Here is a 20,263-nt window from a genome sequence, read left to right as displayed (position 1 = left end):
AGAAAGAAGCTCCCCTCCACTTATTCAGTGTGGAATTATCACTTGAATATGAAATAAATACATGGACCTTCTTAACAAAAATTTGTGGTTATGTGCCACTTTTATAGGAATATAAATTTATAATATACTTATAAAAATAACTATAAAGAGTTCTATACTAATGTGCATGAAATTTTAGTTGTGTTACTTTTCCACAAAGCATAATGCTAAGAGTGATTTTGTATTTCTTTGTTATTTTGGAAGGCTTATATCAAAGTCTACAATCTTTAAAAATAATAAACATAGAGTACTATGATAAAAAGCATTTAAGATATTGTTTTGGTTGTAGGCAATTAAAGTAGAACATAAGCCCATTAAAAATGTCACTGAGTGGATTATTAAATCTCTGGGAGAGAATGATTTGATTTTCCTTGCTTCTCCAGCTCTGTCTCTTCTGTAATCTCTACTCTGGCCCTGAAATTTCTAATTCAGTGAAGTTCTTACTCTAAAAATATCTTTAAATATGGAAATGAGTAGTAAAACTTCTATTTCTTAAGTTTAGAGCATGATGATACTGAGAAGATTGAGTGAGTGGCTTTTATCAAATACCTTATAAAATGAAGCTCATATAATACTTGTGCCACGGACAGTGCTGCTCGTATTTTTTTAATAGTGACAAACATTGCTGGCATTGGTCCCAAGCTATCCCTCTGTCCGTGTTTTGAAACATTCAAATTGGTTATTTTTATTCGAAAGTGTGTTATTATTTAGCAGTATTTCCTACGTGCTTTGAATTTTGCCATATCCATTTGTATCTGTTTTAGCCATAAATACAAAAATGTAATGAAATACACACAGTAGTCATGATACCAATGTCAGCAATTATTTTTTCCTACTGCTATCAGACATAACTTTCTGAAACCTAAACATTAGCGTTTCTTGCAACTATTTGAGCAACTCTTCAGAACTGCATTCTTTATCATGGGTTTAGATATACATTTAAGAGCAAAAACGTTGGCCATTTGGATTTACTCTTTTGAAAAATGTCTATTGAGGACCTTGGCCCATCTCTTAAGTGGGTTGTTTGTTTTGTTGTTGTGGAGTTTCTTGATCTCTTTGTAGATTCCGGTTATTAATCCTTTATCTGTTGCATAGTTTGCAAATATTTTTTCCCATTCTGTCGGTTGCCTCTTCACTTTCCTGACTGTTTCTTTTGCAGTACAGAAACTTCTCAATTTGATGCAATCCCAATTGTTAATTTTGGCTTTGCCTGCCTGTGCCTCCGGCGTCTTTTCCAAGAAGTCTTTGCCTGTGCCTAATCTTGCAGGGTTTCTCCAGTGTTCTCTAATAATGTGATGGTGTCATGTCATAGATTTAGATCTTTAATCCATGTTGAGTGTATTTTTGTGTAAGGTGTAAGGTAGGGGTCTTGCTTCATGCTTCTGCACATGGAAATCCAGTTTTCCCAGCACCATTTATTGAATAGACTGTCCTTGCTCCAGGAATTGTAGATGTTTGGGTTGATTTCTGGTGTTTCTATTCTGTTCCATTGGTCTATCCATCTGTCTCTATATGAGTACCATGCTGTTTTCATTACAACTGCCCTATAGTATATCCTGAAATCTGGTATTGTGATGCCTCCGGCTTTGTTTTTGCTGTACAAGATTGCTTTAGCTATTCGAGGTCTCCTGTGCCTCCATATGAATTTCATCATCATTTTTTCCAGATCTGCGAAGAATGTCTTTGGTATTTTGATTGGTATTGCATTGAATCTATAAATTGCTTTTGGGAGAATGGACATTTTGATGATATTGATTCTTCCAATCCATGAGCATGGAAGATTTTTCCATTTCTTGGTATCCTCTTCTATTTCTTTCTTTAAGGTTTTGTAATTCTCATCATAGAGATCTTTAACGTCCTTGGTTAAGTTTATTCCAAGGTATTTTAGCTATTGTGAATGGGATTGATCTTAGATTTTCTTCCTCAGCCATGGCATTGCCTGTGTATACAAAGGCTGTTGATTTTTGTGCATTGATTTTATATCCTGCTACTTTGCCAAACTCTTCTATGAGTTCCAATAGTCTCTTAGTAGAGTTCTTTGGATCTCCTAAATAAAGAATCATATCTGCAAAGAGGGATAGTTTGAGTTCTTCCTTCCCAATTTGTATCCCTTTAATTTCTTTTTCTTGCCTAATGGTTCTGGCTAAAACTTCCAGAACTATGTTGAATAGCAGTGGTGAGAGTGGGCATCCCTGTCTGGTACCAGATCTCAGTGGAAATGCTTCCAACTTTTTCCCATTCAATAGGATGCTGGGCGTGGGTTTTTCATAAACTGCTTTGATTATATTGAGGAATGTTCCTTCTATACCCAATTTGCTTAGTGTTTTCATCATGAAAGGATGTTGTATTTTATCAAATGCTTTCTCTGCATCTATTGAGATAATCATATAGTTTTTCTTCTGGAGTTTGTTAATGGGAAATCCAAATGGCCAACAGACACATGAAAATATGTTCAGGATCACTAGCAATCAGGAAAATGCAATTCAAAACCACAATGTTTCAGCTCACACCGGTTAAAATGGCTCACATACAGAAATCTACCAACAACAGATGCTGGCTAGGATGTGGGGAAAAAGGGACACTAACCCACTGTTGGAATGCAAACTGGTAAAGCCACTATGAAAGTCAGTTTGAAGTTTCCTCGGAAACCTGAATATAACCCTACCATACAACCCAGCCATCCTACTCCTTGGAATTTACCCAGAGGAAATTAAATTGGCAAACAAGAAAGCTGTCTGGGTCGGCGCCGCAGCTCACTTGGCTAATCCTCTGCCTGTGGCACCGGCAGCCCGGGTTCTAGTCCCTGTTGGGGCGCTGGATTCTGTCCCGGTTGCTCCTCTTCCAGTTCAGCTCTCTGCTGTGGCCCGGGAGTGCAGTGGAGGATGACCTAAGTGCTTGGGCTCTGCACCTGCATAGGAGAACAGGAGGAAGCACCTGGCTCCTGGCTTCGGATCAGCAAGATGCGCCGGCCGCAGCAGCCATTGGAGGGTGAACTAAAGGCAAAAAGGAAGACCTTTCTCTCTGTCTCTCTCTCACTATCCACTCTGCCTGTCAAAAAAAAAAAAAAAAGAAAGGATTAAGAGTCAAAGGGATCACATAAACAAGACTAATGTCTGCTAATACTAACTGAAAGAATTAAAAAGGAGAGAACGATCCAACATGGGAAGTGGTATACACATTAGACTCATAGAATGGCAGATGTCCTAAACAGCACTCTGGCCTCAGAATCAGCCCTTAAGGCATTCGGATCTGGCTGAAGAGCCCATGAGAGTATTTTAGGCATGGAATGCCAAGACACTCTGGGGGGGAAAAAAAAAAAAGCCTAAATGAAAGATCTCTGCGAGTGAGATCCCAGTGGAAAGAACAGGTCATTAAAGAAGGAGGTACCTTTCTCTGAAGGGAGGAGAGAACTTCCACTTTGACTATGGCCTTGTCTAAATAAAATTGATGTCCGCGAACTCAAAAGGCTTCCATAGCCTTGGCAACTCATGACAAGAGCTTGGGTGATTATTGACACCATAAACAAAGAGTGTCAATTATTAAATCAACAACAGTAGCCACTGTGCACTTACTCCCCATGTCGGATCTCTGTCCTTAATGTGTTGTACTATGTGAATTAATGCTATAACTAGTACTCAAATGGTACTTTACACTTTGTGTTTCTGTGTGGGTGCAAACTGTTGAACTCTTTACTTAGTATATACTAAATTGATCTTCTGTATATAAAGATAATTTAAAATGAATCTTGATGTGAATGGAATGGGAAAGGAAGCAGGAGATAGGAGAGTTGCAGGTGGGAGGGAAGTTATGAGGGGGAAAAAGCTGCTGGAATCCAAAAGTTGTACTTTGGAAATTTATATTTATTAAATAAAAGTTAAAAAAATAAAAAAATAAGAGGATAAACGAAGGAAATTTTGCATGGGATCTTTGATATACCTAATTTGGTCTTTCTATGATCCTATGAGAAAAGATGGTGATATCTCCCCCCCTTTTTAAGAAAGATTTATTTATTTATTTGTAGGAGCAGTAGAAGAGAGAGAGAGGTAGAAGAGAGGAAGCAAGGAGCAAGAGAGAGAGAGAGAGGAAAGGAGGGAGAGAAAGAGAGACCTTCCACCCACTAGCTTATTTCTCAAATGTTCACTACAGTCCAGTGAGGGCCAGATAAATGCCAGGAGCCAGGAACTTGATCCGGGTCTCATGTGGGTGGCAGGAGCTCAAATGCTTGAGCCATGATGTGCTGGCTTCCCAGGCACATTAGCTAGGAGCTGAATCAGAAGCACAGTGGCTGGGACTCAAACTGGCATTCCGGCATGGGATAGTGGTATCACAAGTGGTGGCTTAAACCACTGTGCCACAGTGCTGGATCCTAATGACACCTTTATAAGTGCAGACTCCCCTGTTCAAATTATCGTTCACCTGGCAAAGAACGAGCCAAATGATACTCACCTCCAAGTGAAAATCCAAAGCCTTTACAATCCTGGATGTTTTAGGCTTACTTTGATTCTCACGATGTATTCAAGTGTCTTGTTTTGCTATCCTTAGTCTTGCCAAATTTTAATTTTAAAAAACTGGAAAATGCACTACATAGCAATATAAAATTTAAATAAGATAGCCTCTCCTTTAAAATCTATTTTACCTCCACAGAGTTATATTGAATATGAATGCCTATGAATACTCTGGTGGGTACTCTAGAATACTCAGGTTTATCTAATTGGAAAAATATGGCAAATTGAATAATGATATTACCACAAAATAAGTTCTGTCATAGAAGTGAAACTAACATGTGCTGAAAGCACAGTCAGTGATGAAGGAATTTTCTCTCTGGCAGCTAGTTCCAAGCCATAATCTTGGATGCTAACTCCAGGAGGGGAGAGAAGCCTGTGTTCAGCCACTGCTGTCGAAGGTGTTTGGTTTTCCTAAAGAATACTGCTGATCTAGTTGACACAGAGAGCAGGAGTATGAAAGAGGCCCGTGGGGGCTCAGTAGACAGAAATTAGAGTGGGGGCTCAGTAGACAGAAATTAGAGTGGGGGCTCAGTAGACAGAAATTAGAGTGGTTGCATTTTTGTTCAACCACATGTTTTCATGCCAGAAGAGGAGGTGTCTGTCCATTTTGGTACTGAGAAATTCGGAAGTAAATATTGAAGTACAGTGGAAGAGATTAGTAGATGAGATTTAGATTTTCTAAATCTTTACATAACTTATCTAAAGCTTTTTATAAGAAGTCTTACATTTTGGTAAAATGTAAACCTAAACTCAACTTTTCAGAGAAACCATGTGACAACTCACAAAAAAATCCTTATGTAATAATTTGGACTACAAAGCTCCCAGCTCAATATTATGTTTTAAGAGAAACTGAGATCACTTCAGTATATAATTAGCAAAGACCTCATCAGTCTGCGCCCACACAGAAACGCAAAGTATAAAAATACTGTTTCAGTACCAGTGATAGCATCACTTGGCTTTAGACGACACATTAGGGACAGATCCCGCATGGGGTGTAAGTACACAGTGACTCCTGTTGCTGATTTAACAATTTGACACTCCTGTTCATGGCGTCAGTAATCTCCCTAGGCTCTAGTCATGAGTTGCCAGGGCTATGGAAGCCTTTAGAGTTCGCTGACTTTGGTCTTATTCCGATAGGGTCATAGTCAAAGTGGAGGTTCTCTCCTGAAGTGATCTTCTGTATATAAAGAGAATTGGAAATGAAAAAAAAAAAAAAAAAAAAAAAACAACCTGGTGTTAAAATGGAAATGGCATAGAAAATTAATTATTTTGAAAAAAAAAAATTATGTAGGATCTCTGTCTTTAATGTGCTGTACATTGCTATTTAATGCTATAATTAGTAATCCAATGGTAGTTTTTTCACTCGATGTTGCTATATGGGCAAAATGTTGAAACCTTTACCTAATATATACTAAATTGATCTTCTGTAAAAAAAAAAAAAAAAAAAAAAAAGAGAAACTGAGAACAAAGTTCATAAAAATAGAAATAAAAGGTATATTCTTAACCAGCAATAGGATGCAGTATTGGTCTCCTGATTGTATGAAGGAGTTTTCCATTATCCTTTTTGAATAAAAGTATTCTGAAATCATAATCTCTTTTGTAATTAATAGAGGAAGGGCTGGCGCCTCAGCTCACTAGGCTAATCCTCCGCCTGTGGCGCCAGCACCCCGGGTTCTAGTCTCGGTTGGGGCGCCAGATTCTGTCCTGGTTGCTCCCCTTCCAGGCCAGCTCTCTGCTGTGGCCCGGGAGTGCAGTGGAGGATGGCCCAGGTCCTTGGGCCCTGCACCCCCATGGGAGACCAGGAGGAGGGTCCTGGCTCCTGGCTTCAGATTGGCGCAAGTGCGCCAGCCGTAGTGGCCATTTTGGGGGTGAACCAACGGAAAGAAGACCTTTCGCTGTCTCTCTCTCTCACTGTCTAACTCTGCCTGTCAAAAAAAAAATAGAGGAAGTAGAAGTTGCCTTGCAAGATCAGGATTTTTTTCTAGAAAGAGTAGATGACTGAAATTTGTGATGTTATCCTTTATCAGCTGCTGCAAATGCATTTTTTTTGCTCAGTTACAATGTATTGTGCTGCCTAGGTCCTCCTGGATGACTCAAATAAAGAAATATTTCTTTAGACATCTTCTACCAGATACCTGTCAGTACATTTAGATGACTTTGTAACATTATGAAATAATGGATTTGGGTAAAAATAGTTTGGGAGGCTGAAGAAAACGGCAGATAACTAGTATGTGACTTTGTCTTTTTTTTTTTTTTTTTTTTTTTTTTTTGACAGGCAGAGTGGACAGTGAGAGAGAGAGACAGAGAGAAAGGTCTTCCTTTTGCCGTTGGTTCACCCTCCAATGGCCGCCGCGTAGGTGCGCTGCGGCCGGCGCACCGCGCTGATCTGAAGGCAGGAGCCAGGTGCTTCTCCTGGTCTCCCATGGGGTGCAGGGTCCAAGCACTTGGGCCATCCTCCACTGCACTCCCGGGCCACAGCAAGAGAGCTGGCCTGGAAGAGGGGCAACCGGGACAGGATCGGTGCCCCAACCGGGACTAGAACCCAGTGTGCCGGCGCCACAAGGCGGAGGATTAGCCTAGTGAGCCGGGGCGCCGGCGACTTTGTCTTTTAAGAGTTACATTTTCTTTGAAACAGAGACCACATGATTTAATTTTAAACTCCAGCTTTCATGCTATCCAGAAGCTAAAACAGGAGGCATATCAGTAAATAATGACTTCTGTATTTCTTTAGAAGAAACAGCTGTCTTCTCAGTAGCATTCTTTAAAAAAAAAAAAAAAAAAAAAAGCTCAAAAAACTTCGTTTAAGCTGTACTGAGAATTGGCTTCTCCGAAAAGTACAATTATTCTTAACCACATCTCATCACATCATTAATTTTTTTATACTTCTTGAGAAGACTTTATCTTTGTTCTTGTTTTAGAACATTTCTGGCACTCCAGGTTAAAATGATTATCCTATTCCATCCAGTATAATCTTTTTATACTTAAGATCTGTCTAAGAGTGGCATTCATTTAAAAATTTGTGGCAATTTAACAATATATTAAGATGGTCCAAAGAGGGATCTTTGGAGAGATACCTAGATTTCAGACCCATTTATAACATTTGCTTCTGAATGATCTTGATCATTAGCTTTGGCTGAGAACCTTCTAGATACAATATTAATGACCAATTTTAAATAAGAAACTCCCTTACGATGTCCTTTATTTGCTTTTACAGATCAGTGTACTGTTACCCGGACGTACCTGTTCCTTCACAAGTTCTGGTTCTTCAGTGCTGCATACTATTTTGGTAACTGGGCCTTTCTTGGGGTAAGTACAGACATCCCAGGCATGATGCAACCTTCTTATAAAGTGTCCATTTGTGTCACACTACTGCCTTTGAATTTTAATTGTTTTTCTGTCTGAATGATTATAAATTTAAGATATAACACATAGCTTATTTAAATTTACAGGTGTTCTTGATTGGACTAATTGTATCCTGTTGCAAAGGGAAGAAATCAGTCATTGAAGGAGTAGATGAAGATTCAGACCTAAGTGATGATGAGCCCTCCGTCTATTCTGTTTGACAGCCTTCTGTCTTAAAGATTTTATAAAGCTGACTGAATATCTGTTATGCATTTTTAAAGTGTTAAACTAACATTAGGATGAACTAAGTAGCTTTCATCAAAAATGGAAGCATGGCCATTAAAAAACTATATTTTTATGTTTTCTGAAATAACATTATATCATAGATGAACATTTTAAATTGCTATAATAATACTATGTAAATATAAAACTGCCAGCTTTGTGAGGGAATGCTTGTGGAAAAATTTTTTCTTTAATGTATAATAGTGGTAAATTGATTAAAAATCTTCCAGAATCAATATTCCCTTTTGTCACTTTTTAAAAACATAACAAGTCTCTTGTATGTGTGCCTTAGGGTCTCCAGAGTAAAGTGGAGTTTTAAAGCATCTGTACTTGATTATCTAAAAATAATATTTGCAGTATAGCTGATGAATAAAGCTCACATTCTAAGATGTATTATAGGTCTTCAAATAGTTCATGAAAAATGCACATTATTAGAAAACTGTGCATGGATGTCAAAATGTTTTTATAACAAAATAAACTCATCTCTCTTTTTGAAGATGTATTTATTTATTTGAAATGCAGGGGTGAAGAACAGAGGAGAAAAGAGAGAAAGATCTTATGTCTGCTGGTACACTCCCCCAAATGCGTGCAACTCTGGCCTAGACTGTAGCCAGCAGCCTGAAATCCCATCTGAGTCTTCCACATGATTGGCAGGAGCCTAAGTACTTGGACCATCGTCTGCTACTTCCTGGGCACATTAGCTTGCAACTAGATCAAAAGCAGAGTTTACACTCAATTCCAAGCACTCCAATGTAGAATGCAGGCACCCCAAGTGGCAACTTGACTTGCTCTACCATACTGATTCTCCCAAGTTTACCTGTTAATTCCACTTTTCCATAAACTTGAAGTATCCTTATATTTTTCAAATAGTAATCCATTAGATATCTTATTACCCCAAATATTAAAAAAACTTATTCAGTATTCAAAACATGTATATTTTGATAGTTTTGTTTTATGACTGACCTCAAAATTTGTATCCCAGCAAAAATGAGGATATTTTCAAAAATAATCCTGAAAAAAAATCAGTTTACTGATCAGTTTAAAACAATGACATAATATTTTGACTTTAGAGACACTTTCTCTTTCTAAAAATTTGAAATTTGCAAAAGGTGCAATGCAAGCTATAGACGTCAGTAGAGTATTTTGAACACATTCTAGGTATGAGAAATAATCAGAAACATTAAGCAAATTAGAACTCATAAGAAAGTAAATATCATGACCCCAAAGTAAAATATCATTAAGTTTCTAAAAAAAAAACATGTAGGAATTAACAGCTGTCTTGAACTGAATTGTTCTCTCCCTTAATTTTTTGTGTTATTTTCTTGTTCTCATTCCCTGACACTCTCTCTTTTTTTTTAATTTATTTTTATTTATTTATTTATTTATTTTTTGACAGGCAGAGTGGATAGTGAGAGAGAGAGACAGAGAGAAAGGTCTTCCTTTTTGCCACTGGTTCACCCTCCAATGGCCACTGCAGCCGGCGCATCTCGCTGATCTGAAGCCAGGAGCCAGGTGCTTTTTCCTGGTCTCCCATGCGGGTGCAGGGCCCAAGCACTTGGGCCATCCTCCACTGCCTTCCCGGGCCATAGCAGAGAGCTGGCCTGGAAGAGGGGCAACTGGGACAGAATCCAGTGCCCCGACCGGGACTAGAACCCGGTGTGCCAGGGCCACAAGGCGGAGGATTAGCCTGTTAAGCCACGGCGCCGGCCGTTCCCTGACACTCTCTTGATACGCCTTCACAGCTCTCATTTTTGGCTTCTACCTCTTCATCTATCCTTTAATGTTTTCCATCAGAATTTCATTCCTCCCTGTTCTTACTTTCTGAACCATCTCATATACTCTCCGTTTCCATCTGTTAGTTCCAAACTTGTTCATATCTGTTAACTGGAAATTATTGCTTCAGTCACAGCATATTGAAAAATAAGACTCCTCATTGTTTTTGAGCATACTAAGTCCCATTTTGTATTTTTTTGACAAATGGTGCAATTTACCAAAATATGGCCCAAACGATTGCCAAACCAAACATGAGACAGACCTCCTTATCCCTTCCTGACTCATCAACCAGTCAAGTCATGTTGATTTCTACATTTAAAAAAAAAAAAAAAGGTATTTATTCATTTGAAAGAGAGAGAGAGAGAGCTCTTACACCTGCTGGTTCACTCACCAGATGGCCGCAAACCAGGAGCTTCTTCCAGGTCTCTTGTGGGTGGCGGGGCCCAAACACTTAGCCATTTTCCAGCTGCTTTTCCCAGGCCATTAGGAGGGATCTGAGTCTGAAGCAGAGCATCTGGGATGTGAACCACAACCCATGCGATATGGGCATTGCAGGTGGTGGCTTTACCCACTACACCACCACACCAACCCCTGACTTCTACATTCTAACCATACTTCCATTTATCCCCTCTTCTCCATTCCTATTGCCGCTTGCTGTGCTAGGGACTCAGTTGTGTTCCTCATGATTCATATGTTGAAGTCCAGACCCTCAGTACTTTAGAATATGGGTATATTTGCAGATTCAGCCTTTAAAAAAGGAATTAAGGTAAAACAAAGCTGTTGGGTAGAGCCTAATCCGTATGACTGCTGTCCTTATAAGAAGAGAAAGGGACATCTGGAATGTGCATGCTCAGAGACGAGACCACTGGAGGACCTGGTGGTCTACAAGTCAACAAAAGAGGCCTTGAGGGTCTGACCCTGACAACACTTCAATCTTGGACTCCCATCCTCCAGATTTGTGAGAAAATAAATTGCTGTTGGCTAAGTCATCTGGTCTGTGGGTTGTGTCTGTGTGTGTGTATGTGTGGGTTCTAAATTATGGCAGCCCAAGGAGACCAAGACACACTGGTTCTTGAACTTCCTCACTGGACTTACAGCCAAGTCCTGACTTCTTTCAGCTTTTTCTCAACATTTAAAGTATAAATCTGTTTATTTCATTTCTTTTCTATGTGTGAAAACCTTTTATTTTGGGACAAAAACCCTAAACCTTTTGTGATGTATAAGGCTTTTTTGGTGTATCTCTTAACTCTCTCTAGTTTTGTCTGCCATTCCTACTGTATTTATATGAGCCAAATGAATACATGTCTCACTGTTGTCTGCATGACTATGGTACCACATACCCAATCTGTTGAACTATTGGTCCTGCTTCTGATTTTCTTTCCTTCCTTTTATCTCCTATGAAAATCCTTACTCATCAAATCTCAGCCTTAGTATTATCTCATTAGATTCTTCCTCCCTGAAGTTCCTGATCTCTACTCACTTGGCACATTCTACAGTGTGTATGATGGATCACCTTCATTTCTGCCTTCTTTGGACAGCAAGTTCTTGAACAGAACTTCTAGTTAAACCTAGAGTAGCGCCTTTTCCATGGAAGACACTCCAATGATAGATGAATTTGTTCACCAGAAGCTTTTAAGCCTGTCTACATGGTTTAGGACTTAATGAGCTGTATTTTAATATATAGCCTGTTTTGAGATTGATTTTGCTACCTAGAGTTTTAGAAGTCTCATCAAGGGTGGGTACTTGACCTAACAGATTAGATAGATGCTGACTGCTTAGGATGCTTGCATCTCATATGAGAGTGCCTGGGTTTCATCCTGGGCACTGGTTTCTGATCCCAGCTTCCTGCTGTTGCAGACTCTGGGAGGCAATGGCAGTGGCTGATGTAGCTGGATTCCTAACAACCCTGTGGGAGACCTGGATTGAGTTCTGGGCTCCTGGTTTTGCTCCCTGCCCTTGAAGGTATTTAGTGAATGAGCCAGCAGGTGGGAGCTCTTTTTCTCTTTCTCTGCTTCTCAAGTAAATAATAATTTTTTAAAAATTTAAAAGCACGGTCATCTTTACTTGAATACTGCATATACTTTTTATTATTTGTAATGAATATTTTGTTTTTGTCAGATCGATTTATTAGCTTTTTATTTTGATTTTATTTTTTTCTTCTTAGATTTTAAAAATTTACTTCCTACATATTTAGATGTTTACTTTTATTCTAACATGGAAGGTTTTCTTTTTCCTTCCTGATCATATGGAATGCCTTTAATTTTATATTTTCATGAAGCTGATGTGTTATGACTTCTACTAATGGTGAGCATATTTCCTTTGAATATGACTAAATAAGAGATCATGTAGAGTAATAACTTTCCAGAAGACTAGAGCCCTCATGTTCCATGCAAACTTCAAACAACTGATTAATTTATTCAACCATGCAGCAATAATGAGGACCCTGGAACCAAATTCTAGCTCAGGTGACAGTATCAAAGGAAAAAAAAAAGCATAAGGAAAGAAAGGAAAATAAACACAGTTAGGAGCTCCAACATAACAAAAAGCAATACAAGAAAATGTTTTCTTGATGAGCTCATCAAAGAATGCTGTATACTCAGTTTTAGTTATGTGTTGCCTTAGAATCAATCCATAGGCAAAGAGTAGACACTGATAATTAGCAGCAAATTTAAGTATTAACTTTGACCAAATTAAAAGATGGTTGATAAAAATTGGAAGATTGAAGGTGAGGGCTGGAGGGAGACTGAAGAGGAAAAGGTCTATGAGGGAGGGAGGGACATGGAGGGAATCCAAAGATGCTATCTCTGGAAGAGGGAGTTTGGCTATTGAAAGGTGGCACGCCACTCCAAAACATGCCTTTTAGCATAAGGGTTATTTTTGTGTAAAAACATGTAATAAGAAGCAACAGGTGCGAGAAAAGTACTGTGACATCCCCTTTTTATTCTAAAAGCAGGAAATCTCCCATTTGAAAGATGCCCTCCCTATGCCAGAAGGAAAGCAATATTCTTTTTTTTAATATTTTATTTCTTTATTTGACAGGCAGAGTTACAGACAGAGAGACAGAAAGGTCTTCCTTCCATTGGTTCACTCCCCAAGTGGCTGCAACGGCTGGAGCTGCGCCAGTCCGAAGCCAGGAGCCAGGAGCTTCCTCCTGGTCTCCCACATGGGTGCAGGGGCCCAAGCACTTGGGCCATTTTCTACTGGAAAGCAATATTCTTACCAGCAGAGCCCAATCTGTACAAACTTTGCTAAACTAATCCCCCACTTCCTTTCCACCATTAACTACCTTTGCCCAAGCTTCTTTACCTCGTCACGTTTTCATAGTTTATATACTTTGTCTAGTTCAGTAGATAACCTTTCAACTTGAACTGCTTCATTGAATCTTCATTTCTTTATGAGGGCTCCCATGTCGTGTAAAACTTACTTTAAATAAATTTATATGCTTTTCTCCTGTTAATCTGTCTTTTGTTACAGAATCCCAGCCAAAATCCTAAAATGGATAGAGAAAAGCATTCCTTGCTCTCCAACAGTTTACTAAAGTTGTGAAAAGAACTTAAATTGGTTAAATCGATCATCTAAAATGGTAATATAATGATATTAGGAGATGGGCAAAAAAAGAGGAAGCAATGGGAAAATGTCTCAAGTAAGCAAAAATTTGTTTAACATAGGAAGTCAGTAGATAATATTTAAAATAGATAAATTGAGAAATAACAGTATATGGAAATCTATAAAATATATTAAAGATTTTAAAAACCAGATTATTTAAAGGAGAAATTTTATCAGAAGATAAAATAGTTCTTGCAGTTATACATAAATATGTCATTGAATTTCCTGGCAGCTAAGACAAAAAAAGATGATGAATGATGAAGTTTTACATTTGATAATAGGAAGCATTCAAATTGCCTGTAGATAATTTTTCTGGCAGTAAGATTTAAAAGAAAGTTACATTGTGAATTCTTATGTGAAGAATGTTAATGAGCAAATGTCTTCGCTAAAGTTTAAATAGGAAGGCATATGCAAGGAGACCGAATTTGGGATCTCCAGGGAAAATCTGATGGACTCTCAAAAGTCTCAATATGAATTACTTTTGTATGTACATCATTTATTCCACTCAGCATATATCCAAGCTCCTACATACTCCAGACTACTGAGTTTCTAGTGCCCATTGTTTCTAAACTTGGTCTAGAAATTTGTGGCCCAATGGCCCCTGGCAGTAATTAAATTTTATTAATATCTTCTAAGACTGTGTCTGAAGGCATGAATAAATATACATCAGAAATCACTTTATCAAGTTTGAGTTACAATAGAAAAGATTCTGGTAACTGGAATGCTTACCTCTGCAAACCACAGCACATCTCTACTAGTATCATGACCTGAATGTTGTTAAGTATGACGTTGGTTGAAGTGATGTGCCACAGGAAGTTGTGAGGAGCATTTCAGGCATTTCGTCATGATGCTTCTTCAGCAGAGACCACCTCCAAGACAACCAACATTTCCAAGTTACCTCGATTGAGCTGCGCTGCCCCAGCCTTCTAGACACAACCAGCTGTTGAAATCCCAACTAACACTTTTTATTAGAGTTGTACATAAAGATTAGCTACACCCTGTTTCTACAAAATTCTGTATCACCATTTCAGAATATTAGTAAATTTTATAGAGGACTACCTTATTCCCTTCATTAGCAAGTTATTGCTAGTTATTAGGTAGTTATTCTATAACTACCATAATCTTCCACTGTAATTTCACAAAGAATGTGAAGACTTTTCTCTTAGATCAAAATAATAATAATTTTGGGATGGACTTTGTGTTAAAAACTAAGCTAGTATGGTCAGGTGTACAGCTTTGTTTTTATGTGATTCTCCCATGGACTCATACTTATCTGAGCTTCACACTGAAGCCGTGGACAGTTCTCAAGGTTGAGTTCTCTGATAAGTGGGTGTGTAAACCAATCTTCAGGTGTTTGTAGAGAATATATACAAAGCAACTTCAAAAAGTTAATTGAAAATGTGAATTTCAAAAATTTCTGTACCAAATATATTTTTTCATTTCATTTATATACAACCTTTTTAAAGTGCGCTCATTACTTTTGAAGCAACAAAGTTTAGATGAGATAGGAGACACTCAGAGCCACCTTGTTTCCACATCAAGAGGAGAGAGGTCTGTAGACCAAGATAAAATTTGTACCCAAAAGAAATGATTTTTTTTTTTGCACTGAGGTAATTAAGTGATTACCCAACTTGTGTCTATTGTGTACCAGACTCTGTTCTGGAACTTATCTTAGGATTTATGAAAAGCATGATCAAACTTGATAACAGGTACTGTCCTCACCTGCTCGAGCTTCTATTTTATTTTTAAAATAATACTTTCTATATTTACCTGAAGCTTTTTGAAATCTTCAAGTATGTGTGTGACTTAAGACACATTTATACATATAATATATATGCATACATAAACATATGTGCACATTTATAAATATGTGCACACAAAAATCTCATTTTTTCCAGGAAAAGAGAACTTAATGAAAATGTAATATTTTTCCTGATGTATACAATAACTCAAATGCTAACCAAATTAATCAAGTTTGAAGGCCTTCTGTTATTTTGTGTTCATTTTTTTGAACCAATATTTGAATGCCTAGTACATATCAGAAACTGCTATAATCTGGAGACCCACAAATCAAAAAAATAATAAAATGGTATTCATTTTCTTTTTTAAGAAAGATATATTTATGGGAGGAAGAAGACTTGTGGCGTAGCAGATAAAGCTACTGGATGCGACACTGGTGTCCCATGTGGGTGCTGGTTCGTATCCCAGCTGCTCCACTTCCAGTCCAGCTCTCTGCTAATGTGCCTGGAAAAGCAAAGGAAAGATGGTCCAACTATTTGTGCACCTGCCACTGAAGTGAGTGACCCAGAAGAAGCTCCTTGCTCCTGGCTTCAGCCTGGCCCTGCTCCCAGCCACTGTGGCCCTTTGAGGAGTGAACCAGCAGATGAAAGATCTCTCTCTCTCTCTGTGTCTCTTTCCTCATCGCTCTGAAATTCTGCAGAGCCAGGAGCTTCTTCCAGGATTCCCACATGGGTGCAGGGGCCCAAGCACTTGGGCCATCTTCCACATCATTTCCAGGCACATTACCAGGGAGCTGGATCGGAAGTGAAGCAGCTGGAACTTGAACCAGCTGGTTGTGGCTTAACCTGCTATGCCACAACACAGGCTCCAGTGTCCATTTTCAACAGCTGTTCAGACTCCAGAGCACAAATAGGTTCAAAAAATAGAAAATTATAAAGTAACAAATGCTATAAAAGAGATATTAAAGAATGCAATAAGGCTGAGAGTGGTATCTTCTTGAACTTAGGGAAGCCCTAAGATTCTTGAAATAAGCAAATGCTAAACCAGTTACAGGCAATAAATTGTCCAAATAGAAACTGACTTCTCTTTAGTGCTTTTATAATGGCCTTGGACAGTGGAGACAGTCTTGAAAAGGCTGTGCCAATAGGAAGCAGGGCTGCTGTGTCAGAGGTCAGGCAGACTCAGGAACCCCAGGAGTGACAGTAGTGCCTGGATCAGCAGCACAAAGTCCTGGTACTGGGTACCCGGTTGTCCCCTTCAATGTTGGACTCACCTTTGGGAAAATGGGAACCCTAAGTTGACTGACATTAACTTGGAATGAAAAACAGAAATTGTCATTATAGAAATATGATTTCTTACATGCTTAAGTTGGCAAATAAGTAGTTGTACATGCCAAATTTGAGTATGGTTAGTTACAATACCAGAAAACATTCTGATTCAACTTGTCACTTGGTTCTGTAAATTAGTTACTCTGAGAGTGAAAAGGAGACAATTTCATATTTCTATTGTGAAAGTAAAACGTACTTAATTATATTAAATGCATTATTTCAGACTGTTTGATTATTCCAGGTGTTTCAAACTTTCTGTAAGGGAAGGGGTGGGGGGGGGGGGGGCTAGCATTGTGGTACATCCAGGATGAACCGTCGCTTGCTATGCTGGTATCGCATGTTGGAGTGCTAGTTGGAGTCTTGGCTGCTCCATTTCCCCTCCAGCTCCCTGCTGGTGTGTGTAGTAAAGTAGCATATGGTGGCTCAAGTGTTTAGGCCACTTGCTACCCATGTGTGCAACCCAGATGGAGTTCTGAGCTCCTGGCTTTGCCCTGATCCAATGTGTGTGGAGGAAATTTCTCTCTCTCTCTCTCTCTCTCTCTCTCTCTCCTCCCTCCCTCCCTCCCTCCCTCCCTTCCTCTTTTCCTCCCTCTCTTTCTGTGTGTTTCAGTCTGCTTTTCAAATAAATAAATCTTCAGAGAAAATTTTCTATAGAGGACAAGATAATAAATACTTCAGGCTTTATAGAGCCATGTAAGGGCTCTTGTCACATAGTCTCCGTTCTCCCTCCACCTCCCCCCACCAGCCTTTTACAACCCTTAAAATTTTTAAAAGCATATGAAGTTTGGGTTTGGTCTACGCTTTATAGTATGCCTATCCTTGAATTGTTCCTTAATTATTTTGCTTAGGCTAGTTTGACAAAACCAGGACAAGTTGGCTAAAGACAAATATAAAATTGGAAGAGGACTGTTAATGGAAGAAGTAGTTTCAAATGCTTTTTAGTGTGTTTCTTAGTTTTTAATAACAAAACTTTTATTGAGTTTAAAGCAATAGGAATTTGTAAAAGAAATCAATTCAGAAATTGTGACTAAATAAGATAGTGAATATAGAATTTGCAGGGGGGGTCTCCACAATTATTTGACCAGGGATCCATTTCTCCCACATCTTTTCCTATCAAGAAGTGAAGAACAAAATTATTTGTTACCTTCCACCTCTAATATTTGTGTCCTATTTCTCTTGTGGCTACAAAGAATTATTAGTGACTCTTCAGGATTCAAAATTATGAGTCTAGTCAATTTTCCTCTCTGCCACAGTTTGCTCATTTGTAAAATTAGGATACTCCTACTCTCCTCTTGATGGGACTACTGGGAGCACTGGTTTAGTATAAAGTGGTTAGTATAGCAGCTGTCAGGTGCTAAGCTCATTAATATTTATTAGCTATTATTATCATCCCTAAGATGCTTTATTTCATGATGCTGCTTTTTTATTTACTGTTATTTGTTTATTTGAAAGGCAAAGCATCAGGAGGGGAGGGAGGGAGAGAGAGAGATTCTTTCCACTGGTTCATTGCCCAATGACAGCAGCAGCCAGGGTAGGGCCAAGCCAAAGCCAGGAGCAAGGAACTCCATCCTGGTCTCTCACATGGGTGGGAGGGGCCGAAGTACTGGGGCCATTTTCTGCTGCCTTCTCAGATACATTAGCAGGAAGCTGAATTGGAAGTGGAGCAGCCACTCTGATATGGAATGCTGGCATCACAAGTGACGGCTTAACCTGATGTGCCAAAACCTGGCTCTCAGAATGCTCTTTAATCATTAGGGCTCCGGACACCTCATTGCATTTAAGAAATAGCTTTGTACTTTAACCTCTAGATTAAGGATTTAGTGAAAAAACAAGTATTCAGTTCTATAAGGAGAGTATCAAGTGTAAGAAAACCTAAAGAGTAAATGTTTTTAGACTAAAAAAAAATTGTAACGTAAATTATTGCTATCAACATAGCCAGTTTTTTTCTGTTGAAAGATCTTAATTCCTTCAAACTCTTTCTCAAAACTCTAGTGAAATGTAAGACTAAAACCTCCCAATTATTTCAAGCACAGAAGCAGTCAGAGCCCTTAATTAAGAAGCCATTGTGTTCTACGTTCTTCACGGTGCTCTCTTGCTTGATCATTTTGAAAAGACTATAGTATAGTCTTTGTCTCCAGTTTTTGTTTTTCTGCTTACTTTAATGTACAGCCTGAAGAATTTCTCTTCAGTTCCTCATGGGAACATTGTAAATTCAAAAAATTACATTTGTAAAGCTTTTTCCCCCTTTAAGAATGAGTAAAAGGTGAATACACACCACCATTGCAAAGTACAAAAACAAAGTAAAATTCAATGAAACACTGTCTGTCACTTTAGAGGTTAGAATTTGTAATTCAGTACATAAGTTTCTGTTTCTCTGTACACCTGCAACAAGCTTGCTGCCATCTATAGTGTGGTGAAAGCAGAAAGAGAGGATGTGCCTCGATCAAAATCCAACCTGGGGGTTGCTAAGTGAGAATTATAGGCAACTTTTTTACTTGTATATGACTATTTCTTTGCCTCAAAGTGAACTAACACTTTTTACCTCATTTCATTGTGAAAAGAATTCTCAAGACTCAATATAGTACATACCCAGCCAGTATTACCAAGAAACACTCTGCATATATACAGCCTTGGGAACACACATGGTTTTAAACCTAAAATGAATTTGAATCCTTCCATGTGGTGGATATATTACTCCACCTAATGGCATCATACATTTGAAAATACATGTTCCAAGAAGGATTTTTAACTGGATCTCAGGCCCTGGATTCTGTCCCTAGAGTTCAAATGGATGAGTTTCCCAAACTAGTAGTTAGGCTAAAGCCATACTGTGAAATTTCATAATACAAACCAAACACACACACATACACACACACAAGCGTAAGGAAGGATTACTTCCTAGAAACTACAGAGGGAACCTCAGACCCTACTTGAAGCCATGTGCAATGGAGAAAAGCAGTTTACAGGTTTCAGCTCTATCACAGAGAGTGACTGAGGACTTTGGATCCAAAAAAAAAATCCACTTAATAACCACCACAGATAGAATCTAACTGATTACAGGCCATGGCAGAGAGCTGGATCGGAAGTGGAGGAGCCAGGACATGAACCAGTGCCCATATGGCATGCTGGCTCTGCAGGCTGGGGCTTTACCCGCTTCCCCACAGTGCCGATCCCAACTCGATACATATAAACCTATACACGAATTTGGTTCCTTGCCATAAAGTTTTAAGTAAAATAATAAAAAACTAAACAAACAGAAAACACAGTGTGCCTTCACTAGGTAAAAATCACAGCAACTTCACAATAACACTCTTCTTTGTCCTTCTTTAAAAAAACACACAAATATTATATATTTATAACATTAACCACTTTTAGGATCATCAAAGAAAAGAAAAATAATTAGAATCCCTAAAAATTTCCAGAAGCTTTTATAAAATTTCTGTATGTCGTGGCTGTGGCCTCAAGAGCCTCACTAGAGAACTTTCCAGTTCTGCAGTGGCCATTCACACAGCTCTCCCAGGAGTTCAGCTGATGTTTAACAAGTAGCATGAAGACCCTTGCCCTTGTCCTTCTCAGCTCCAGATTTTGCTTAGCCTTCCACCTGAGTTTCCATCTTTCTCATCGTCTTTCCCTGCTCAGCACCTTATT

General features: G+C 38.7%; 1 protein-coding gene across 3 annotated transcripts in view; it reads left to right on the top strand.

Annotated features, from left to right (window-relative positions):
* Positions 1-8,664, top strand: part of LMBRD1 (LMBR1 domain containing 1) — a 139,618-nt gene extending 130,954 nt beyond the window's left edge. For all 3 annotated transcript variants that reach the window (XM_062186331.1, XM_062186332.1, XM_062186333.1), the window contains exons 15-16: positions 7,759-7,850; positions 7,994-8,664. In XM_062186331.1, coding sequence (XP_062042315.1) covers positions 7,759-7,850; positions 7,994-8,107 — 206 coding nt within the window. In that variant the 3' untranslated portion in view covers positions 8,108-8,664. The remainder of the gene's footprint in view (positions 1-7,758; positions 7,851-7,993) is intronic.
* The last annotated feature ends 11,599 nt before the right edge of the window (positions 8,665-20,263 follow it).

This window comes from Lepus europaeus, chromosome 3 (assembly GCF_033115175.1).
Source record: "Lepus europaeus isolate LE1 chromosome 3, mLepTim1.pri, whole genome shotgun sequence".
Taxonomy (NCBI): domain Eukaryota; kingdom Metazoa; phylum Chordata; class Mammalia; order Lagomorpha; family Leporidae; genus Lepus; species Lepus europaeus.
The sequence above is the reverse complement of the archived record's forward strand: the minus strand, read 5'-3'. Positions and strand labels throughout refer to the sequence as shown.